The following is a 26,262-nucleotide window of genomic DNA, read 5'->3' as shown; positions in this document are numbered from 1 at the left end:
TGTATTCTAGAAGCATGTTAATTTACCAAGTAAGTCAAAGTAAGTACATCATACCAGCTTGACATATTTTGATCCACTGCAGTCGCTGAGAAAATTCTCAACAACATCCTAAAATGTCTTCCGTGTGATTTCTTCCACTCCCCACTAGCAGATCTTCAAACTACTTGACATTGATGATGTGTCAGATTTGTGGACCAACAAAAATAACTCCCTTATCTTGCCATCAGTTATTCATGGAAGCATGTGTCTCAAATTTCAAAATCCTTCACCCTCCTTGCTCAACCCTTTTGCAAGAGGATGGGAAATATCTTTGTTGGGTTGATAAGTGGTTTACGTGTCACAATTTTCTACTGTGGAACTGAATGTTTATTGAGTGTCCAGTTCTTTTTAATGTAATGAGACTCTTTAGCATGGCTGTCCCATTTGCAAATGAAACAGCAGGACCTGGGAGACCCAAGCTCCAATCCTAATAGCAGTGCTACTTCTTCTAGATCAATGCTGACTTTCCATTTGTAGTTATTGTGCTGTGCATGTATACTTATGAGTGCAAATCACATAATTTGGCAATCTCAATAAAATGATACATGATAAAAAAAATTCAAATGTGATCAGTAGGCCAAAATCCATAAAATACACCCAAAAGTGTTTGAAGCAAACTTTTCATTATCTAGTGTTACTGGTCGCATGTGGGAGGTGTTCGTAGATGCTCTCATACTTCCCCAAGATTTCTACAGTTACGCAGGATTCCTGCCTGTGAATACTAGGTTCAGGTTGGGGAGCATGCACTGGTACAGTGCGTTTCTGTACCCACCACACGACGAAACAGTTCAGGATCCCGGTTGGCAACCGCCCAGGCAGTCCCGCCCTCCAGAAATGACCCTCTATCTGCCACAGCCAAGTGTTACCCGGGAGTCCCCTTGGCCTGGTCCAGCCACTCAGGTCCTCAACAATGAGGATCCTGCAAGCTGGATCAACCTCAGGAAATCACACCACATGACTGACACTCCTTCACAATGCAGGTAATGTGCCTCATTTGGGACTCCATGAGCAACTGCTCATTCGACACAAAGTCAAACCAGCGGTACCCAGAGGTTCTGTGAAGGGACACAGTACCGAAGATGTCCAGTCTTCGTCTCAGGTCTTACTTAATACTAGGCTAATTTATAAATCAATAGCGTCGCACTATCAGTGTTCCTATGAGTGCACTCTACCATCCCAGCCAAGGTTTTGTTTTTCAGTTCTGTGTCTAATCTAAGTGACATAATTTATACTTCGAAAGACATGAGGTAGACGAAGTTTATTTCAAATAAATGTAAAGATTTACAAATTGGAAATAAACATCTTAGATATGATTAGAAAATGGAAGATAAAAAATGTATAATACATAACTGCTACCATAATGTATGTATGGTCTTATAAGCTGTTTCTAAGTTAAACAAGCCTCTCAAGGTTGCCATGTCTTTGAAAAATTTAATCGCCTCAGGACAGCTTAAAAAGAGAATTTAAACCAAAAAAACCCCCCAAAATGTTACATTGGAAAGCAGAATGTGGTGCTGAGACCGAGAGGGATACCATCGAAAAACACGTGTGGAAGCCCCACTCAGAGATATTTCAGAGTGATAGAATGGATATATAACTCCACAAAATGCAGAGTTTGTCCTTGGAGGTCTCACAATGATATTTAACTTATACACAAGCAAATAGAAGGGGAAAGGGTATCAGATGGATGAAAACATGGTACAAATGCAGTGGAAGAGAAAATATAGCACAAAATACTGCATTGTTTTTAAAAATAGTAGCCCAAGAAACCCACAAAAGCCCATTTTTTCCTGTGAATGCTAATCAAAAATAGCCCAATTAGGAAGGAAATTGTCAGACCTGGCAACACTTAAGCTTGCTGTTCTGATGTCAGACATTTTAGAAACATGACTTTAGTTTAATGAACTTCAGACAGTGTCAAAGTTGCCTTATTAACAGAACCACACCCAAGTAAAGCTACAGTATATAAGATTTGACTAATGAGCTCATCAGACAGAAGAGTAGGAGGGTAAGTCAAACTGCAAAAGGTTTAAATCACAACTGAAGCTCCATGTAACAGCAACACAAGAACAGACCTGCTTGGAAGAATGAAAACAACTCTACCAGCTTTATTTGTTTTTGTTTAAGGTACCAGCTATTTGAATAATGCATAAATTTTGAAACTTTATTAAACCGGCATCCCTTCTTATATGTTTGCTCTATTCTACTGTTGGTGGCTGAGAACCATGTTGCTTTCCGAGCCAGGACAATTAGGGGTAAGGTGAGACGTCTCCATCAGGAAGGCTACAGAGACAGTCATATCTGGGTGATGTCTGAGGGAGCTACTGATAGAAGGTAGTGGACCACAGTCCTGAGTGCAGGTGCATTGTGTGAACTGTAATTATCAAAAGGCTGGTACTGTAAGACTAAGCCAACTAAATTAGCGACACAGATTAAACATTATGTTCTTGGTCCACATTAAAAGGAATGTGTACAGTTGATTGAAAGGGTTTACGTTTTCAGGAGAGGTCTCCCCAAAAGTCTTTTGATGATAAATAATATGTATCTATGGTATTTTTTGTACAAAAAAAAAAAACTGAGATTCTACAATTATAAAAGTCTAGTTGTGCTCTTCACCTCATTGCCTTTCTCCCTCAGAAGCAACCTTTCACCTTAAAGGGATTGGTGTTCTCTAGCTTGTTTCAGGGATGCTAAAAATGCAGTTGTTCTGAAAATAATTCATGTTCTTCTGTCATGGTTGGTTGGTTGGTTGGTTCCGGACTCGCCATCTGTGTTTTTCCCAGTTGATTCTGGGGTTCATCAGGGGTGTGTTCTGCTCCTACTCTGTTCAATGCTTGTATGAACTGGGTGTTGGGCAAGGTCGTGGGGTCCAGCAGCTGCGGGGCATCTGTTGGTGAAGAAAGATTCACTGATCTTGACTTTATTGACAATGCTGTGATTTTCGCGGAGTCAATGGAGGCTCTGATCGGAGCTCTCAAGAGACTGAGTGAGGAGTCTGAGTGTCTGTGCTTGCGAGTGTCCTGGATAAAAACCAACATCCAGGCCTTTAATGACCTCTTGGACACAACCATCAGCAGTCTGTCTGTTTGCGGAGCGAGTGTTGATCTTGTTGAGAGGTTTACTTACCTTGGCAGTGACATTCATGTCTCTGGTGACTCTTCCTATGAAGTCAGTAGATGGATTGGGAGAACATGGGGGGTCATGAGGTCACTGGAAAGGGGTGTGTGGCGCTCTTGATATCTTTGCAAAAGGATGAAAGGTCCAAATGTTTAGAGTCCTGGTGCTTCCTGTCTTGCTATATGGTTGCGAGACATGGACGCTATCCAGTGACCTGAGATGAAGACTGGACTCCTTTGGTACTGTGTCTCTCTGGAAAATCCTTGGGTGCCGTTGGTTTGACTTTGTGTCGATTGAGCGGTTGCTCATGGAGTCCCGAATGAGTCACATTACCTGCATTGTGAGGGAGTGTCGGCCATGTGGGGCGATTCCCAGAGGGTGATCCAGCTCATAGGATCCTCTTTGTTGGGGATCTGAGTGGGTGGACCAGGCCAAGGGGTCGCCCACGTAACACCTGGCTGTGGCAGATAGAGGGTCATTTCTGGAGGGTGGGACTGGACCGCGTGTCTGCCTGGGGGGTTGCCAACCGGGATCCCGAGCTGTTTCATTGTGTTGTGGGTGTGGCAATGCACTGTACCAGTGGCTGCTCCCCAACTTGTCTTGGCTTGCTCAAAAAACAATCACAATCATTTTCCTGGGTAATTTTTTTTTTTTGTAAATCAACCACTGAAAGTTTTGTAAAGGACAGCCGGGTCCCATGCCCGGCAGGGACGCCTCTCCTACATCTGTTCCCGGGGAGCAGCCATGGACTGTTCAGTACCTCCCCCGGGACACTTGGTGCCAGCCTCCCTGATTCCCCAGCCCAGCGCATGGCTCCATGGGAGATGGAGTCCTCCACAGCCTGGTTGGGGGCTCGGATGGCCGCCAGGGGGAGCTGCGTGGAGTCAGCAGCCTGGCTGGTCATACCTTCAGCCCCACCCGGAAGGGCAATTAGGACCAGGTGTCCAAGCACCTGGACCGCTTCCGGGTGGGATATAAAAAGGGCCAGCCACCACCACTCAGAGAGCCAGAGTCGGGAGGAGGAGGACTAAGCCTGTGGAGGAGTGGTGGTGCTGAGGTGGAGAGAAGAAGTGTGGTTTGTGTTTGCAGTGAGTGTATTTGGGACTGTGTTGGGCCTGTGGGACACGGGGAAGGCGTGCCCCACGGCTGAAGAGAAATAAAAAACTGTTTTATTTAAGAACGTGCCTCTGCCTGAGTCTGTGCCGGGTCGGGCGCTATATGGCGCCTTTTACAGTTTTCATTTCAGAAACAGAAAGTATTCATACCCCAATCCCCCCTCCATTCAGTGCTTGGTTGGACCTCATCTCGCAGCTAGTACAGGCTCTCTCTTTTTGGAGTGATCTGTATTAATTATTCACAATGTAATGTGTTGGAACAAGATGTTCCCTATCTAAAATGATTCCTTATACAGGATACAACTGCAAAAATGATAAAGCATTTTTTTTTAAACAAACTTGTATCCCTTATTCTATTACTCCAAATATTGTTTTTAATGTGTTAGCAGTTATTTTAAGTCCAAGGTTATCTGAGAAATATTTTTGCCCAGAACATACAGCCTAACAATGTGGGGACTTGATGACATCCGTCATAGGCTGGATCTTGTCCTTGGGTACATTTTAGGGAATTTAGAAGAGATATATGTGAAGCTGTTTTTAACTAAATTATGGCATGTTTGGGACATATTGAACAAGAACAGCATTTCTCAACCTTTAAGTATTTGCGACCCAAGTTTTCATAACAGTTTTAATCATGCCCCCCTAATGTTTTTTTGAGAGGAGCCCACTAATACCAATTTGTTCTTTTTTAATTAATGATATATCACAGAGGCATATTTTATTATACCTACTTAACTTTTATCGACATTTATCTAACTCTATATTTTTCTAGTATCAGAATGTAGTTTAAGTTAATTTGTTTTGGTTTCAATAGATGTATTTTTCATATTTTCGATTCTTGTTTTCTTTTTTTCACATCTCGCGCTCCCCTTTTTATTACTTCGCACCCCCCTAGGGGGGCCCACCCCACAGTTTAAGAACTACTGAACAAGAACATATTTTATGAATGGCTAAATTCCATTCCATTTCTGAAATTCAGATTGAGAGATTCCATTCCCATTGTTGCCTTGGACCACTAAGAGGTAAATTCCTTAAGATTTTTTTTGTTATACAGTCTGGAGATAGAGTTTACATCTTCATCCAGACTAACCAGGTTCACCTCACGGGTGGGTATAGTGAAATATGGTGGAAGCCAGGTAGATTACTCTTAGCAAAGTTTATAAAATTATATATAAACAATAGTGTTGTAACTGGAACATGTTTAGGACATAATTCAAAAGATGCAAATATGTTATTAATATACAAATTCCTAAATATCACAGCTTTAGTACTTTCCATTGAATGCAGCATAGGTTAAAAAGGCAGAAATAAGTGATTATCACACATAGGAGCAACAGATACAACAGAGAAAAGGTTATCTGCTTTAAAACATTTCATATATTGGTGCCATATCTTTATTAAATTATGGACCACTGGGTTACTGGTAGATTGATGGTAGTGTTGGCTGCAGCACAGATTAACACATACATCAAAGATTTACAAGTTTTCCTTTCCATGGCTAGCCAAGCAGGTGTAGTTTTGTGGCCTTCTGACAATTTTTAATATTTTGTCATGACCATAATGACAGCACAGTAATAGAATTGAAAGTTAGATAATGTCAGATTGCCTTCATGTTCAGATCCCTGTAATGTTGTCCTTTAAATGCATGACCTTTTTGAATTCCCAATAAACAATGATACAATTGAGTCCAATTTATTAAAGAATGATTTGCTAATATACATAGACGGGGGCTCTGAAAGAGATATTGGAGATTTGGGATGGGAGCATCTTCATTTTGAGGAGACTGATGCTTCTGGTTAAAGTAAGATGTGGAGGACCATCTATTAACATCTTGTTTCAAATTTCTATTGTATTATTGTAATGGTATTTAAAGATATATTTATGTTTGCTTATAATCATAATAATAATAGTTCCCAGGTTTGTGAGGCTTAAGAACTGTGTCTCTGATGTAGATGTGAGCAACACTGGAGTACCACAAGCAACAGTCCTGTCTCCCTTTCTCTTCATTCTGTACACCTCCAACTATAAATATAACAGCAGGTCATGTCACTTGCAGAAATTCTCTGATGGTTCTGCACTAATGGGATGCATTGAAAAGGGAGATGAGAAAGAATATGGGAGTCAGTGCCCATATTTATCAAGAATCTCAGAATTACTCCTAGGAATTGCACTAAATGTCTGACAGGGATAAGAACCTCTCCAATCCCAGAACTGGAAATGAGTAGTATTTATGAAGAATCCTACACCCACACCTAGCGAGGAGTAGGAGTTCACCTTTGAGAATGAATGACATCACACATTGTCTAGGTCAGGGGATCCCAACTGTTGCGACAAAGAGGAAGATGTATGGTCCGACTTTATCATGGTGCAATCAGTGTCTTGGTGAGTGCTGTCACTTGTAGGTCATTTACTGTATTAGTTAGTGCTCTTGGTCTATGATATGTAAAGAATCAAGTATTGCTGCACAATTGTCCCTTATGAATCAGCTGCAGAAATGCACGTTCTCGCGGGTTCCTTGCTTGTTCGTGAAGGTGAATATGTTTTTTTTTTTTTGTTTATTTTTTTTTATTTTATTAATTTTCATTGTAATCATTCCATACAAACAGATCAATTTATAATCCAACAAATTTGAAAACAAATCAAACCCCACCCCTGAGAAGGAGAGCTTAGCTAAAGGAAAATTTCTTTAAGCTTTTTAATAAGGCAACATTAGACAAAAGAAGGGGAGAAGTAAATATCTATATAAATAAGAGATGGAGAAGGGAGTTAAATGCAATAATAGTTAATTCTCTTATTCTAAAATAATATTGATTAAATCCTGCCAAGTTTTGAAAAAATTGTGAATATGTTTTTTTAAGAAAATGGGAATTGGACCTTACCATGATCAATAGAGAACGGTGATGTCTAGTGTTAATTTTTGTGCAGGCCCTGATCGTGAAATATCACTGATATTGAGGTTTGATGAGATTTTTGTCAGGGGAAGACAAAGCAGACTGAATTAGATGCAAAACCTGCTGTTTACACTCAGCCTATCTCTGTTGCTAGTGATCCTGTTAGTAGTGCAGCAATTTTAACCGTGCGGCACATCAGTTTTTGAACTGCAATGCAGGTGTTATCGATGAATAAAGCTCGTCAACTACAGGTATGTTTCATTGCTTAGAGGCGCGCCAGCACCCATTGCTTCATTGTAGTTTCTACGCCCTTAAACCCCTCAATCGTTGATTGTGTATCATTTACTTGTGGTGCTTGATGCATAGCAGGATACGCCAACCCCCGGATCATCAGTCTAAGCTTCATGGGGAGACACATTTACAAGGTTATTGAGATTTATAAAAGTAAATTGCTCAATTTATATTTCAATTTTAAAGAGTTAAAATCTTATTCTTTATTTCAATTTGTTCAACCTCAGTACTGTATGTGGTTCAATTTTAAGTTCAAAAATTACAAATTTGACTTCTTTATTTTTAAATGTGACATTACTATTGTAGGGGCGTGTGTGCATAAATCAAACATTTTCTAGGGGTACGGGGCATAGAAAAGGTTGGGAACCACTAGTCTAAGTGAATGTGACATCAAGGAGGCATTGTCACATGGTAATGGCAGCCATCTTTAAAGAAAGTGCCATTTTCTCAGAATGCATCAGCAGGAAAGTTGCAGTTTACTTTCAAGGTTTTTTTATTTTTTATTTTGGAGGTTTAACGTTTTGATTTGATGATTAAATGCAGTCTTTTGTTAATCACCTTAACCTGGTGCCGAGCACTCTTTGACATTGCCTGTACTCTGCCTTGTTTACTCCTGAAGACAGGACTCTTGACAAATGAATGAGGGGGAGAGTCTGGTTAAGCACAGAATTCTGGGAATGCATTCAGCTGGATAACAAACATGTGGATTATGTGACACGAGTAATGTGTAAATGTTTTCTGTTTTCCATGAATGTTTTTCACATCATTTGCTGCTGCTTAGCTTGGGTTACCATTAGGTTCTGTTGTATCATAAACTGTTTTCTCTCGTTCTGTAGGAAAACATAAGATTACATTTTTTTATGGCCATTAGTATACATGGGGTAAGTAACATAAAAAATATTTTTGGGTGGAGTATTCATTTAAAATCTTAGTGATTTAATAGAAAGTCAGTCAGTCATTTCCTAACCCGCTTAGTCCTAAACAGGGTTGTGGAGGTCTGCTGGAGGCTATCCAAGGTAGTACAGGGCGGGGAACAAACCCTGGGCAGGGTGCCAGTCCATCGCAGGGCAAACACACACACCAGGGTGTTATATATTGCTGAAATAAATGGACCATGCAATGTAGTCAGTTCTTCCTTAGCTTTATTCACTCCTCCTCGTTCCCCTTCCTTTCCTCCTCCCCCCTTTCCTCACAACGACCTCTGCCTCCTGACTGATTACATCAATATCCCACACAGGGCCAGTTTAGAAATGTCAATTCAACAAGCCTGCATGTCTTTGGACTGTCGGAGGAAACTGGAGCACCCGGGGGAAACCCACACAGGCATGGAGAGAGCATGCAAACTCCACACAGGGAGGACCCTGGACATAAACCCTGGTCTCCTTACTGCGAGGCAGCAGCTCCACCACTGTGCCACCCTAAACGGAACGTTCAGCAGAATAAAATAACAATGTATGATGACTTAACATTCTCAAAGTGACTTAACCAACAAGGTTACCCATGTAAGAGAGGAAATGTAGTTCCAAAGTCTTGAATATTCAAGATAATTCTTTCACATTCTACTACTATGACAGAGGACAGATCACTGAAATTGTTTGGACCTCTGTGTTTCATTTCAAAGCTCTATGAAATGGAGTTTGCATATAACATCAAGGCTATATGCTGAATAAACTGACACAACATTTTGCGCTTTTGTTCTATGACTGTCATTTAGATTTACTTAGAAGCTCAACAAATTTTGGTTTCATTGTAATTTTACCTTTCATCCAATTTTCATTTTCAGGGTCATTAGAAGCCTAAGACTATACGGTCTGCATTAGATGCAAGTTAGCAAGTCAGCCCAGCACAGGATAACCCTTGCTTACATTAACTCATACTGCTCCAGTTTGCAGGCATCATTTTGCCTAAATTAAATGTGTTTGGAATACGGAAGGCAATCAGAGCATCTGGAGAAAACCTGTGGGGTCCACACAAACCGTGCTTCATCTTGGAAATGAAGGCAGGGCTCTTGAGCTGTTAGATAACAACACAAACAACTGTGCCACTGAGTCAGCTGAATAATTCGATAATTCTTTCTTTGAATGTTTCATAGACACCCAGGTGTATTATAAGTCTTACCTACCGATATGCCAGCATCGTGAACCCCCTTCCGTTGTCTTTTTCTCCCATATCAGGTTCAAAAAATATCCAACATCAATCAGAACCACAAGCTGAATGAGAACAAAACTAAGGGCTCCAGCAGCACCGATGATAAATAAAGCTGGAAAAAAAATAACAAGTATTACTCAAAATGAATATGCTTCCATTTTAAGCTTTTCTTTAAGCTTTCATCACATAAAATTGTAATAAGATGCTCTAATCACAAAGCAGATAACTGAAACATTCTGACAAAGCATTCCTAGGCTCTTTTAAACTTTCCAAGCATACAATTTTATTGAATACTAGCCATGCTCCGCGGCTCCGCTCACATATTAGTGAAAAAGGATAGTGAGGAGGGCCCTCCACAGCTCTCCTGACGTCGTGATTCTTCCTCCCCTCAGCCAGCAAATTATAGAAAAAAACCCGATCTAAATCTGTTAAGTAGTTCTTTCATTCGCTAGCTAAGCGGAGGTAAGGAACACACCCCGAGGCTGCGCATGAGCAAATATATCGCTCTTGGATGTGAACTATGATTGTTAGCGTGATGAAAGAAATCACAAAATCAACTAGAATGTTCAAATAAATTATAAAAAAACTTGATCTAAATCCATTAAGTAGTTCTCTTATTCACTAGCTAAGCAGAGGTAAGGAACACACCCCTCGGCCCACTGCATGTCTCTCGGATTCGCGCAAATAAATCAGTACAGCAAGCAAACTATGATACTTAGAGCGATGAGAGAAGTTGCAAAATCCATTAGGTAGTTCTCTTGTGAAAAGCGGACAGACATACAGACAGAGAGACAGACATTGAATTATTTATATATAATATATGTGTGTGTGTGTGTTGAGAGAGACAGAGAGAGAGAGAGAAAGACATGTTAACTTGACCCTTTTTTAAGTTATGCAAAGTATAATATAATGGATTATAGGAACCATATACTATTTTGAAACATTATGTTTGTGAGACTTGCTTGTTGTTTTAGGCTGCTGTATGTGTGTGTGCTGATCAATTTAGTAGTTGATCTGTGAGATAATCCATTAAAGAAGAAGGAGCTCCTGTATGGTGTCCATTTTAATAATAATAATTCTTTACATTTATATAGCTCTTTTCTTACTACTCAAAGCGCTCTCCACACAGGGAGGACCCGGGAAGCGAACCCGATTCTCCTAACTGTGAGACAGCAGCACTACCACTGCGCCACTGTCCATTTTAGGACACTGTCCTCTGTTTGACAAACTTCAATCAATCTTTAGCTGATGTTGACAGTGTAACTGAATGTGTGTAGCGTAGTAGTAATCATGTCATCCTGCTTAAATGTTATGGCTGACACCAAAATGCAACCAGAATTAATGAGATGACCAGAAAACAAGCAAGGATTTGTAACAGAAAGTCAATCAGAAAGACTGCTAAACACCAATGTCAACCAGAAATCATAACAGAAAAACATAAAAAGCAAATTCCCAAAACCAAAAGGATCTTTCGAAGGTATTTTTTAAGAAAGAAAAAGTGCAAACGTTTTTTTAAACACATTTTTGTTTATCATGGTGCTGGACTGTGGCAACTTCTTGCATGTTAGATGTACATGGAAGTAAATATTTCACTTTTGACAACACTAACACTATAACAACTACTACCACTAAAAATAAGGTAATAAAAAACAGCAGGTTTTAGGATGGAGATTAGGTGGTTGGATATATTAATAATGAAATCTATGCATTGTATTAGACAATATTGTTACTGTAGTTCGTAGTAACATATTAAAAGACATTTTACAATTTTTTTTTTGTGTTCTGAAAGTATTTAATACTGAATCTAATAAAGAAAAATGAATTAAAGTAAGATTAAATGTAATGAAAGGCAACTAGACATAACATTTTAAACAATTAATAAGAAATTAAGGGGCCTGGAATCTTAATTATGAGTCTGTCTGTTAATAAATTAAAGCTGTTAGCCATTTTTCAGAGTTCCTGCAGACATTTGTAATCTAAGAAACAGCACAGCAGAACAGTCTAAGTGGAAACAATGTCCTCTAGTTTCCACTAGATGGCAGAAGCAAGCAAGTTTCGGTAGAGATGCACACAAGGCTGACTACTTGAAATCTGCAAAGTGCAAGGCGCATCAGCAATGGGGGAATGAACAGTTTAGCAGTGTATGAAAGTTTACACACAAACATATACACTTACATATACAAAGTTTATCAAAACTGTTAGCTACTAAAATACACAACACAGCTACCTGTTCTTAATTAATCAAATTTGCATTCTGAGTGTGGGAAATTTTGGTACTGTCTAAAATGGGGTATTTTTTAATTTATTTATTTTTATTATGTTTTGCTTGATGTGGTGCAGCACCTTCCTAGTACAAGTAGAATGAATGAGTGGAATTGGGTTCATCATGAATGGTACTCTCAGCTGTGCCCAAAGCAGATATTGTACTATAAATGCCATAAGCATGTAAAAAGAGAAATTTTTATTAAATAAAATAGAACACAAATCTAGTTATACACAAAGACAAATCTAAATTACATAGAGTAGCTGGACTACAAATAATTTTTCTTAACTTAACACTGGTCTGTCTGTCTTTCTCTGTCTCTCTGTGTCTCTGACTTCTGTTTCTTCCATAAGTTGACAGCTTGCTCATGGTTGTGTCCACTATACACTGGGTTTTAATATAATAATCTCAATATTTTACTGCATTGTCAAAATATGATGTTCTTATTGTTCAACAGTGACAAGGTAACAAGTAGGCAGAGCCTTCTGTAGATGTACAGCATGCGCTTCTCTACAGCTCTTCAAAGATCTTATCACTTTAAGGTAACTGAATGAAAGAATGTTAAGTAATGCAGTGCTTGGCCACTTCATATTAACAGAAGTGTGAAAGAATTAGCTCTACTAAAGACTTTCAAGAGCCTACAAATATACAGAAATCATTTATAGACTGTGTTTGATTCACATTTAGAGGATTTCATTGTCAATACATTGTGTAATTATATAAATGTGTTTAAACTGGTTCACTTCCTGGGTCATCCCTGCGTGGAGTTTGCATGTTCTCCCCGTGTCTGCGTGGGTTTCCTCCGGGTGCTCCGGTTTCCTCCCACAGTCCAAAGACATGCAGGTTAGATACATTGGCGATTTTAAATTGTCCCTAGTGTGTACTTGGTGTGTGGGTGTGTGTGTGCATGCATGCCCCGCAGTGGGCTGGCGCCCTGCCCGCGATTTGTTTCCTGCCTTGCGCCCTGTGTTGGCTGGGATTGGCTCCAGCGGACCCCCATGACCCTGTAGTTAGGATATAGTGGGTTGGATGATGGATGGATGTTTAAACTGTTTATGTTTTCACTTACAGTATTGCTATGGGCTTAATAATCCAGGATGACTCTGAAAATAAGTCAATTCTCAGGACTTGAGTGGGGGTGGTCTTTAAATGTCCACTCATGTTCACGGTGAAAGCAGAGGTTGTTATATAAGTCACCAAGGAGTACACCCCTGAGCTTCTCCAATACTGTCTTAACAATTCTTTAAGGGGTGCTTGTTGGCTCACCATCTGCAAAAGTCAAGATTACTGCAATCAAGAATCAATTACAATCATACCAGAGATTTTCCTCAGCAAGCTTCTTAGAACGAGGCCTGACTAAGCCACATGTCTCTGGATCTCTGACTTTCTAAGGAGCAGACATCATACAGTGAAGACTGGGGGACCCTGACCTTGAGCACATGGTCTCCTCAGGGATTTCTTCTATTTGCTGATGACACCACTCTGAACGGCCCAATCACAGATGGGGACAAGGTGCCATAATAGAGGGAGATGGATCGACAGGCCAGACGCTGCACCATCAACATTCTTAACTTGAATTCCTCAAAAATGGTGGCAATGATTGTAGACCTTAGGAGACACTCATTTTCTACACACACTACTTCTAAATGATGTCACAGTCAACAGGGTGGAATCATTTACATTTCTTGGGACGCCTATCACTCATAGTCCGAACAGGGATAAAAACCATAACTGCTCTTATCTGTCAAAAAGTTTAACCTGTCCCAGTTGGTACAGTTTTATAGAGCTGTTATTGAAAGCAACCCCCTTTTCTCCAAAACAATATGGATTTGGCAATGAATCTGTTCACATGATACATAAACTGCAGCGTGTTATTCAAACAGTGGAAAAGATTGTAAGAATGGAAGTGGAGGATCTGTATGAATGATGGAGGAATCACGGATCAGGAAACATGCTGGAAATGTAGTTGAGGACATCACTTACCTGGTTAGCTGTCGTCTTTTTTTATTATCATCAAAGAACCGTTGCAGGTCACTAAATGCAAGAACTACTAGACATACAAATACATGATCAACAAGTGGCAATGAAATTCTATGGCAGTGGCACTCAGTTACATCCTGGCATTCCACAGTTGCTGCAGGTTTTCGCTTTAGCCAGTTTCCTAATCAGAACCCATTTATTTACTAATGAAGCAGTCTGTTCTACAGGCTTAGCTTTTGTTAACATGCATGTTACAAATCAGTACCCTTAATTACCTTTTTTAATGTTAAATAGCGGCATTAAGGTTTTAGTTGTTTTGTTGCTTTTTTAAACAGCCATCAACTAATAATGAGGATTTGTTCAATTGCCATCAATTAATAATGAGGTGCAAGTGACAAACAAACCAGCACCTCTCCAGTTAACGTGCTTCCATTTAAGAAGAATCTTCCATCGTGAAGAATCTGTGTTAATACAATGTTTTGAAATAAATGAGAGAGAAGGGAAGGACCATAAAACATATGAATAAAGTTCTCAGAAAACAATAAAATACATTTTTTGTCTTGGAAGAATAAAAGCCCTAACATGTCATATAATTAAATACCACGTTTTATTATCTGTTAGGCCTGGCATCTAATTATGAAGCTGATTGAAACGAAAACCAGCAGCCACTGCGGACCACCAGGACCGTAACTGAGTGCCCAGGTCTAGGGTCTCATTCAAGATTGAGCTCTTTGATTGGAGTGCACTGGCAAAAAAAAAATTCTTGTTTCCTTCTATTGTAAAAGTCTCATATAAACCTATAAGGTTTATATAAAAATATGAAATATAAAAATTACATATATATATATATATATATATATATATATATTCACGGCATTCGTAGTCTGAGTCACAATCTGATAGTGTGGGTGGTTACCTACCAGGTAACGCTTGTGGTTGGCCAGCAATCTGCTAACATCCGCCACGGTGCCCTCAGTTTGTGAGGAGCAGATCATAGAATGGTTGAAATAGTTTACTGTCAAATAAATGCAAAGAGTACGCGACACGTGTTTCGCCCTCATTCTGGGCTCATCAGGCGTACACACTCCACTGCACTCCCTCTCGGGAATCGAACCTCGGACGTCAGCGCCAGAGGCGATGCCCCTAACGTTGCACCATGGCGTATGGTTCGTTTATTTGACAGCATGTAGATCGTGGTAATTACATTCACGGCATTCGAAGTCTGTGTCACAATCTGATTGTATGGGTGGTTAGGGGCATCGCCTCTGGCGCTGACGTCCGAGGTTCGATTCCCGAGAGGGAGTACAGTGGAGTTTGTACGCCTGATGAGCCCAGAATGAGGGCGAAACACGTGTTGCGTACTCTTTGCATTTATTTGACAGTAAACTATTTCAACCATATATATATATATATATATATATATATATATATATATATATATATATATATATATATATATATAATATACCAAAAATATCAAGTTCATTGTGTTCCAGTAGAACTGCTCAAAAGTGCATTATGTCTAAGAACGATGATATTTTTCTTCGTGTTTGCTACTGAGATATCGTCTTGAAATGCTTTGTGGAATGTGGAACAGCCTGGCAGAACTATACGTACCTTTACTGAAGAACTCCTCTGGAATACAGAAGCTCACAGAACATATAATTATAATCGCAGCACCTTTAAAAAACCAGAACCTAGAACCAAGCAAAATAACAAAACGAGAATATCAATAAAGTGCATTTAAAACACAATGCAATTATAAAGATGATTTACTAATATTACCTTGCATATAAATAATTAATGACCATTTATTTGAGGAAAAGTACATTACTAAGATACACACATGTCACAACAGATGTAGTATTCAATGACAAATGTGAAGACTTCATGTTTCATTGTTTTGATTGAGTGACATGCCCAAATGGCGTCCTCTAAAGCAGAGATTCTCAAGTTCAGTCCTGGGGTTTTCCTTTTGTGAGTCATTTTTACTTCTAATTGATCTCATTGTTTAGCCAGATGCCCTTTTAGTTTCTTCTTTTATTTTGTATTCAAAAAGGTACACTACCGTTGGATTTAAATTTATATGAAATTAAGAAATATTTGTATTTTTTGTGGCAGCAAGGTGGCGCAGTGGTAGCACTGCTGCCTTGCAGTTAGGAGACCTGGGTTCGCTTCCTGGGTCCTCCCTGTGAAGAGTTTGCATGTTCTCCCTGTGTCTGCGTGGGTTTCCTCCCACTGTCCAAAGACATGCAGGTTAGGTGCATTGGCGATCCTAACTTGTCCCTAGTGTGTGCTTGATGTGTGGGTGTGTGTGCCCTGCGGTGGGCTGGCACCCTGCCCAGGATTTGTTCCTGCCTTGTGCCCTGTGCTGGCTGGGATTGACTCCAGCAGACCCTCGTGACTCTGTGTTAGGATATAGCAGGTTGGAAACTGACTGATTTGTATTTTTTGAAATATTTTTAATGCTTAACTTTCATTTACTTTTTAATCCACTGTGACACTTGAGGGCACTGTCGCTCCTCTAACAACACGAGGTAAAAGCACCAAGAACACTTTTTATTTCTTTTCTTTTGTCACATTGCTCTCTACCACCACAGCCACAAGTAATAAACAATTACACTCTTCGTTTTCCTTTCTCTGTGTCTTTCTCTTTCTCCTCCACACCTCCCAGCAAGCTTTGTCCACCTCCACCTGACTCCGGCTCGCTTACTGGGTTCACAGCAATCCTTTATATGAATCTTGACCCAGATGGAAAACTTGACTTTTCTCCAGTACTTTGGGACATCCACCCCCGTGACTTGGGAGTACTTCCAGGCTATTCAGAAAGTAGAAGTCCCCAGGTCCTCCTGCAGCATCTCCTGATGGCATCCACAGTACCCAGCAGAGCTGTGAAGCCGAACTCTAGATCCCATGGTGCCCTGCAGGAATCTGGGGCACCACTATGCTGCAGGGAAATCACCATCAAACGTCTTGGGGGAGGCAGTGTCCCAGAGTATCTACCTTACCCCATCCTTCCATTCTTTGGGCATCCAGGCCAGGTTGAGCTGTTGGCCATCCATCACACCATTTTTTCTGTGGAGATTGCTCTCTTAATTTTATTAAAAAATTGACCATTAATGGCAAAAATAGCAAACAATAAGTCAAGTGTCATTCCTAATCGGCAGCTGTTTTAATGAGAGGCCTGTAGGGGGCATAACAAATCCCCAAACCCCAGCTACAATTACAGGAACAACGGCCCTGGGTTCAAAAAGCTTATATATATTTAAAGAAATACCTTCACACAGTTTATTTTTTCCTTTAAATTAGCACCAATACAATTGCTTTTCTTTCATTTTTCCTTTCTTCTGTACACTTCCTAGGCAAACTTTGTCCTCCTCCTTTCCCGACTCAGACTCCATGTGATAGGTGAGGCAGATCCTTTTAGGCTGGACCTGGGAGTATTTCCAGTACCACAAAATTGCATGCAGGAAGCAATTCTGGGTCAGGCAAAAGCCCCTCAGAATAGTAATATGTACTGCCGGCTGTTCCCTCTGGCAGCACGCAACAGGGCTGTTGAGACTAGTGGGGAGGGTGGAGAGCACTGTGGAAGATGCAGTCAAAGAACTGATTGACGTAAGAAGGAAGAAAAGGAGTGGTACCCTGAACAGAGGAGCTGGAAAGGGTAAGTGGGAGTTTCCGGATGGTTTGGAGTGGGAGATGAGAAGGTGTGGAAGGTGTGGTATATAAGGATGAGATGCAAGCGTGGACAGAGAGGAGGATTCTGTATAGGGAACCAAACAATTTAGGATATTCCTCATGACTACAACAATGAGAGGTAATTGCAAATATTTCCTGTTCAGTTTTCTTCTTTGTTGTTTTTCATTCATGTATTATTTTACACTGTTAGGAGTAAACTTTTGTTGCAACCACTTCTTTGTCCTGTCGCGTCTTTGTTCTGAACATGTTACGGGGCATTTGCTACAGTTTTATCAATAAACTAAAAACACACTGAACAGTGTAAACCAATAAACACATTAACAGTATACAACTTGCATTAAATTAAAACATAACAGCATAATACTGTATATAAAGTGGATTCAGATTTGGATTCTTTGCTGTGGCACTCCAAATTGTGGTCAGGACCATCCTGTTTGCAATCAATTAGGTCCAATCCTCCTTTGTGTTTATCCACTAGTGTGTCTCTTATAAGTCTTAATTTGTTGGATTTTAACTTTCCATTAATTATCTCTTTCTTTCTCATCTCCTGGTTAGTCTCTTTGTCTTTATTTCTGTTTTCATTACTACCAATTCAGCACCAGAGTCAGCAGCTACAGTTAGGTCCATAAATATTTGGACAGAGACAACTAATTTTGGTTCTGTAAATTACCACAATGAATTTTAAATGAAACAACTCAGATGCAGTTGAAGTGCAGACTTTCAGATTTAATTCAGTGGGGTGAACAAAATGATTGCATAAAAATGTGAGGCAACTAAAGCATTTTTTTAACACAATCCCTTCATTTCAGGGGTTCAAAAGTAATTGGACAATTGACTCAAAGCTATTTCATGGGCAGGTGTGGACAAGTCCGTCGTTATGTCATTATCAATTAAGCAAATACAAGGCCTGGAGTTGATTTGAGGTGTGGTGCTTGCATGTGGAAGATTTTGCTGTGAACAGACAACATACGGTCAAAGGAGCTCTCCATGCAGGTGAAAGAAGCCATGCTTAAGCTGCGAAAACAGAAAAAACCCATCCGAGAAATTGCTACAATATTACGAGTGGCAAAATATACAGTTTGGTACATCATGAGAAAGAAAGCAAGCACTGGTGAACTCAGCAATGCAAAAAGACCTGGACATCCACAGAAGACAACAGTGGTGGATGATCGCAGAATTGTTTCCATGGTGAAGAGAAACCCCTTCACAACAGCCAACCAAGTGAACAACACTCTCCAGGGGGTCGGCGTATCGATATCCAAGTCTACCATAAAGAGAAGACTGGCATGAAAGTAAATACAGAGGGTGCACTGCAAGGTGTAAGCCACTCATAAGCCTCAAGAATAGAAAGGCTAGATTGGACTTTGCTAAAGAACATCTAAAAAAGCCAGCACCGTTCTGGAAAAACATTCTTTGGACAAATGAAACCAAGATCAACCTCTACCAGAATGATGGCAAGAAAAAAGTATGGAGAAGGCGTGGAACAGCTCATTATCCAAAGCATACCACATCATCTGTAAAACACGGTGGAGGCAGTGTGATGGCTTGGGCGTGCATGGCTGCCAGTGGCACTGGGACACTAGTGTTTATTGATGATGTGAAACAGGACAGAAGCAGCCGAATGAATTCTGAGGTGTTCAGAGACATATTGTCTGCTCAAATCCAGCTAAATGCGGTCAAATTGAATGGGCGGCGTTTCATGATACAGATGGACAATGACCCAAAACATACAGCCAAAGCAACCCAGGAGTTTATTAAAGCAAAGAAGTGGAAAATTCTTGAATGGCCAAGTCAGTCACCTGGGGTCTCATGTAAATGTTGCGTACGAACGTTTCCACGCTGAAATCGTGATGTATAAAACCTAAACTTGGTGTAAAGCCACATACATTTCCATGGTACCTCATACCCTGGCGTACGCAATTTCTCCGCTCGGTTTTGCAGACTGGCGGCACCTAGCGTCAAAGCAGTGCTACTCTTCCTGTGTGGTCACCCTTTCTTTCTTAGATCCACATTCCTGACACAGCTTTATAAATACACTGAAATTAACTGCATATTGTTTATTAGTGTAATGCATCTGATTGCAATTAACCTGCAGCAATATAATGGTCCAGGGAATAGCCATAGTATTCCAAATACCATAACTGCTTTAGTGTTGTTACTCTCACTGCATCATCTTCTTCTTTCAGCTGCTCTCGTTAAGGGTTGCCACAGCAGATCATCTTTTTCCATATTACTCTCACTGCACCACTCGGAGTATTTCTATCACTGTATCTGAGTGGGGAATCATAGCAGCAGCTTATTGGAAAGAGAATTATCGGTATACAGCATGAAGCAGACGCTGCCTCAGCCACGGCAAAACGCTTCAGAGACTCCCTGTACGGACTTCGCGGTTCAGAAAAAGTTTCAACCCAAGAACTATAAATGCACTCAATCAGTCCATCAAGTGCTCCTTGTAGAACTGTTTGTACTTATAAGTACAATTACCTCACTGTAAACTTGCACTACAGTTATAATATTGCACAACCTGCGCCACTTTATAAAGCGCGTATTTACATATGATGACGATATAATTTTTAAGATGAAATGCAGCAAAATATGTTGATTATATTATACAGATAAAACTTTAATTTCATTTAAATAATCTGTATTGTTAATAATTAAACATGTGAGGACACGGTGACACAGCGCTAGCTAGTTCAGGGAGTGTTCCTGCATTGCGTTGTATTCTTGCTGGTGCTGACACGACACTGGAAGTATAGACGGATAGAATAATTAAACATGTACTACGAAGATATTTCAATGTTCCTTAAAAGTTTTGAAGAATCGGCGTTCTAAGCTTACAAATGGCTTCACGTCTATTACAGAGCTGATTGTGTGGCGATTGGGTATTTGGAGAAAGAAAAGTAAGGACAGGAATTGGAGGTTAGTACGTTTGAAAGAGACAGTACTGCTGTAATAAATTATTTCATTGAAGGTCACGCATGGCGCAGCAAGCATCTTGCGTGAGACATGAACAAGCACTGCGCCACCGTGTTCCTATGTTTAATAACATGCTTTCATTCCTATCATTATGAAAAAGATATCACGTATACATCTCAGTATTTTAATTATTCAGAGAGCTGTAATATCACGAATGTAATGGATTATGTGTCCTGTCAGAGAATGAGAAAGCCCGTTTAAGAAGCAGGTTGTGATTCACTCACATAGAGCACATAGAATATCAAATACAGAACAAAGCATTTAACGTGCTACTTTAGTTACGATGGGATTTGAGAAACTAGTAAATTAAACGATTTTAAGATGTAGTTTATGATGTTCTGCTTTAATGGCAAAATAAACTACGTGATTAAAGTGGAAATTGCGAGATTAAAGTTGACATTTCGTGCTTTTTTCCCCACTGTGTGCCTATTTTTTTTGTCCGTACCCTAATATGCTTTCATATGACACTCAGACGGTGGGCTACGACTCGCCTTTTCACGGCGACTTTGATATGTGATTTTTTTTTTATTTCGGGCACTGTGCAACTTTGTGAACTTGAGCTTTCGAGTTTCTCTGACACTCTGTCACTCGATCAACTTCCTTTGGTTGATTATACCACTGTTTAAACCAACAAATAGTACGTTTTTCCTTTGCCTCCACTTGGTATTCGCTGAAATTCTTATATTTTCCCCAGTGCTTTTCCCATTGTCTTTTTACAGAAGACTGAGCTTAAGGGCTATTTATATTGATTTGCATATTCAAAGAGGCATAATTCTGGGAGGAGCTGGGGCGGGACAGAAGGAGCGTGCACGTGCGTTACTTTTCACGCTGATCGGGATTTATGTAGCGTAAGAACGTGGAAGTTTGCGTACCTACAGATTCCTGCATCTGGATTTTTCTGTGCGTACGCACAATCCCGCTTTTGTGCTTACACCATGTTATAGTGTGAGTTCTACGCACGGCGTTATACATGAGGCCCCTGATCTTAACCCAATTGAGCATGCATTTCACTTGTTGAAGACTAAACTTCAGACAGAAAGGCCCACAAACAAACAGCAACTGAAAGCCGCTGCAGTAAAGGCCTGGCAGAGCATTAAAAAGGAGGAAACCCAGCATCTGGTGATGTCCATGAGTTCAAGACTTCAGGCTGTCATTGCCAGCAAAGGGTTTTCAACCAAGAATTAGAAATGAACATTTTATTTCCAGTTATTTAATTTGTCCAGTTACTTTTGAGCCCCTGAAATGAAGGGATTGTGTTCAAAAAATGCTTTAGTTGCGTCACATTTTTATGCAACCGTTTTGTTCACCCCACTGAATTAAAGCTGATAGTCTGCACTTCAACTGCATCTGAGTTGTTTCATTTAAAATTCATTGTGGTAATGTACAGAACCAAAATTAGAAAAAGGTTGTCTCTGTCCATATATTTATGGACCTAACTGTACATGTGGGAAACTGTACAGTAGGTCCTCCTTCCTGCTTAACTAATCCTGTATATACAGTGGATGCAGAAACCATTCTGGCCCCTTCATGTCCAGCATACTTTATTGTGTTGTATATCTGCTTTTAAATGGATACATTTGCCATTTTTTCCCATTAACCTACACTTGATAACCCATAATGACAAAGTGAAAATATGTCTTCAGAAAAACTGGAGAATTGATTAAAAATCAAAAACTGAAATCTCTCATGCATAGAGGTATTCAGACCCTTTGCAGTGGCGCTCCTAATTATGGTCGGGTGTATCCTGTTTGCTTTAATTCTCCTCAAGGCGTGTCTAGAAGTTGAGTGTCCACCTCTGGCAAATTGAATTGATTGGACATCGTTTAGAAAGACACACACATCTATATGTAAAGTCCCATGATTTACAATGCATGTTAGGACAAACACCAAGCCATGAAGTCCAATGAACTCTCGGAAGACCCCTACAATGAAATTGTGGTGAGGCATAGATCAGGGAAGGGATTAAACCATTTCTACAGCAAAAATTGTGATGTTTGGAACAACCAAGACTCTCCCTAGAGTTGGCTATCTGGCCAAACTGAGTAAGTGGGCAAGAAGGTGTCCAAGAACCCAATGGTCACTCTAACAAAGCTTCACAAAGTCCTCTGCTGAAATGGAAGAACCTGCCAGAAAGATGAAAAGCTCAGTAGCACTCCATCACTCAGGTGTAGATTGGCTAGATGAAAGCCACTTTTGATTAAAATGCATGGACAGGACTATCAGCACCTGCTCATCACCTTCCTCATACCATCTCTACAGTGTTGCATGGTGGTAGCAACAAACATGGTATAAGGTTGTCAGCGGCAAGGACAAGAAGACTGGTCCGAATTGATGGAAAGGTTGAATGCAGCCAAATACCTTGAAGGTCTGTAAAGTAAACCTGCTCCAGAGTGCACACAGCCTCACACTGGGGTGATGGTTCACCTTTCAGCACGATAATGTCCTGTCCAAAGCATACAACCAAAACAACACTGAAGTGGCTTTGGGAGAAATATTTGACTGTTATTGAGTAGCCCCACCAAAGTCCAGATTTAAACACCATAGAACATCTGTGGAGAGAGCTAACAATGGCAGTTTTGCAGACTCTTCTTATCCAATCTAATGGAGCTTGAGAGGATCTGCCAGGATGAATGGGATTAACTTCTAAAATAGAGATGTGCAAAGCTTGTAGAGACTTACCCAGGCAGACTTGAAGCTGTTTATTGCTGCTTATGGGGTTCTCCAAAGCATTGGACTTAGGCTCCGAGTACCAATATAAATGAAAGATTTCAGTTTTTGATTTTTATTAAATTTGGAAACCTTTCCGAAAACATCTTCTCACTTTGTCATTATGGGTTATTAAGTGTAGATTAATGGACAAAAATTACAAATTTATGAATTTAAAAGTAAATAATAATAGACATAATAATGTCTTTAGAAAGTGTAGAAGGGGAGTGAATACTTTCTGAACCACTGTAATATAACGCCTTCCTATTAGCACCACTGTCTCCATATCCCCTGTTGAACTCAAAGGTCTCCTAGTAGATAATACCCTCTTTATATACATTACTTAGCAAAAGGCCTCCAACTATCTAATATTCTTTCCTTTTTTCAATGAAACATCAAAATAGCTGTTATCTGATTATTTAAGACTAGCAAAATACCCGTGCTTCGCAGCGGCGAAATACTGCCTTAAAATTGTTATTAAGAAGAAAAGTAAACATTTTTAAACTGAGGGAAAATATACAAATAATTATTTGTTAAGGATCTCTTTGTATACCACGTTGTCATTTCGGCCCTCCTGTTGTAATATGACCAAGCTGTGCACTGAGCTTACTGTTGAGCATGCAACGTACAGTTGGCCATGTGAAAAGCAATCTTGCCTCAAATCAATGCCAACCTTTTGTAGGGTTTGTCCCTTAGACTTAATTGTCATTGCAAAGCAGAGCCTTACTGGAAATTCGAGTCGTTTGAATTGAAATCGGAGATCAGAGGGTATGATGGGGATGCGAGGAATATAAGCTCTCCCCTGAGCCACTGCCAGTAAAAATAGTTACCTCAATTAGGTTCTTTTGCAGACATGTGACCTGAAGTCTCGTGCCATTACAAAGTTTCGGTGGCCGTACGCAAATCCACAATTGGGTTTTTTGAGCCAAACCTGTTGTTTTTGTATAAGCCGCTTTTTATTATTGGGATCGTACCTAGAAACAGAAGCTCTATTAACTTGTGGATTTGCGTGCGAGTATTTAGCGACAGCGTCACAAAGTTGTTTCCGTCTAGCTGCATCAGTACCATGACGTCTGACACGCCTCCTTTTTACTGTTTTCTAACAGCTTGGATTGCTGCTGTCATAATCGGTTTGAGTTTCATGGTTTGTTTCAATTATGTTAGTATTTGCAGGACTTGTTGTGTTGAAGTGACATTCGGCATCTGTCAAGCGTTGTAAGCATACAAACGGTTTCATCGATAACTTCGCATCCAGCTTTTGAGAGTTGAAACATTCATAAACATCAAAGTGTCCACTACTCAAATCGTCACCTGTGAATCTAAGATGTTTAAGAGGCATTGGCGGTTCTCCAAATGTGTAAAATAGGCAGGCAGCCAACTACCTGGGAGGCGTGGGGATGGGGGACACAATATAGGCAGGCAGCCATCTACGTGGGAGGCCGGGGGACGTAGGACGCAACCCCGCCTCACACGGCGACCGAGCTGCAGGCTATGGACGTATATACAGTATGTAAGTAAGTAGGATTCAGTTATGACCGTTATGTGTAGAATTTTGAAATGAAACCTGCTTAACTTTTGTAAGTAAGCTGTAAGGAATGAGCCTGCCAATTTCAGCCTTCTACCTAACACGGGAAGTTGGAGAATTAGTGATGAGTGAGTCAGTCAGTCAGTCAGTGAGTCAGTGAGGGCTTCGCCTTTCGTCGTGTCTGAACAGTCAATGAATGACTGCTAATAAAGTGACCAAGTTAGAAGAAGTAAGGCAGAACAAAATTTCTTTGTATACAAATCTAAAAATAGCCTACCTAATCTCCAAGAACGCACACAAAAGCAAGGGAACGATGGGAGCACCAGAACTCTGCTCACATTGCGTCGCTTCGTACCGCAAGCCGCAAGTAAGTATCTATCTATCTAAGTAGTAAGTCTGTGATAAGTGGAATACCGCTACGCTTTGCACTCATGGGCCGGAAGGACAATCCCGACCGCTTTTATATAGTATCTTGATTGTTTATCATCTTTGTGGTGGTCTTTTCATAACTATATCTGTATAATTACAACGGCTTGGGGACTTGCCAGTTTTGGGAACCAAATTTTTGATTGCTGCTATCTACAGATGATGCCATCCTCATAATAATGTTAGGCGAGCACTGGATTACTTCTTATGTTGGTATGATGTCATCAAGAAGAAAACTGGCATTCACAAATAAATTGCCATTATCATCTTCTGTGTCTGTTCTCCTCTAGTTGTGGTAGACAGCTACCTCAAGTGAAGAGAGTCAAAAGGGAGCATTGAGGGGCTTTTGACAATAAATAATGGAACAGTTGCAGTTTTAAAACTATGTACAAAAACAAGTAAGACTTCAAACAAAGATTTTCATTTATCACTCATTTTATATCCCTATCCTGATCTGTGGTCACAAAGTCTGAGTAGTGACCAAAGAAATAATAGCAATCAGTAGAGAGATGCTGGGCTCCACCTGTGAAGGTGAGGAGCTCTAAAATGTGGAAGGACCAAAAAGTAAAATTGTTGCGTTGGTAGATCGAGATGAGCCATTTGCAGTGGTTTGGTCAGTGGTGATGTACCAGACAAAGCTTACTTGTCAAAGACTCTGGGCAGACATAAGCCACATGGCATGGCTGGTCTGGGTACACATGGCAATTCATCAAAAAGGGTTGTTTCCTTTCCTATATCTAGTGCTGCTGGAATTGATTCTTATATCACACAATGAATAATCTGCAATATATTGCCAAAAATATTGGGACGCCTTCCTTTACTCACACATGAACTTTAATGACATCCCATTCTTAATACATAGGCTTTATTATGGAGTTGGCCCACCCTTTACAGCTATAACAGCTTCAACTGTTCTGTGAAGGCTTTCCACAAGGTGTAGGAGTGTGTTTATGGGAATTTGTCACTATTCTTCCAGGAGAGCATTTGGGAGGTCAGGCACTGATGTTGGATGAGAAGGCCCGGCTTGCAGTCTCCGCTCCAATTCATCCTAAAGGTGTTTTGTCAGGTTGAGGTCAGGGCTTT

General features: G+C 40.3%; 1 protein-coding gene across 1 annotated transcript in view; it reads right to left on the bottom strand.

The window, feature by feature from the left end:
* Positions 1-26,262, bottom strand: part of LOC114653866 (serine incorporator 1-like) — a 145,120-nt gene that overhangs the window by 94,617 nt on the left and 24,241 nt on the right. The window contains exons 5-6 of the mRNA XM_028804430.1: positions 15,462-15,541; positions 9,576-9,713 (exon numbers count right to left, since the gene is read on the bottom strand). Coding sequence (XP_028660263.1) covers positions 9,576-9,713; positions 15,462-15,541 — 218 coding nt within the window. The remainder of the gene's footprint in view (positions 1-9,575; positions 9,714-15,461; positions 15,542-26,262) is intronic.

The sequence above is a fragment of the Erpetoichthys calabaricus genome, chromosome 6 (assembly GCF_900747795.2).
Source record: "Erpetoichthys calabaricus chromosome 6, fErpCal1.3, whole genome shotgun sequence".
NCBI classification, from domain to species: Eukaryota; Metazoa; Chordata; class Cladistia; order Polypteriformes; family Polypteridae; genus Erpetoichthys; species Erpetoichthys calabaricus.
The sequence above is the reverse complement of the archived record's forward strand: the minus strand, read 5'-3'. Positions and strand labels throughout refer to the sequence as shown.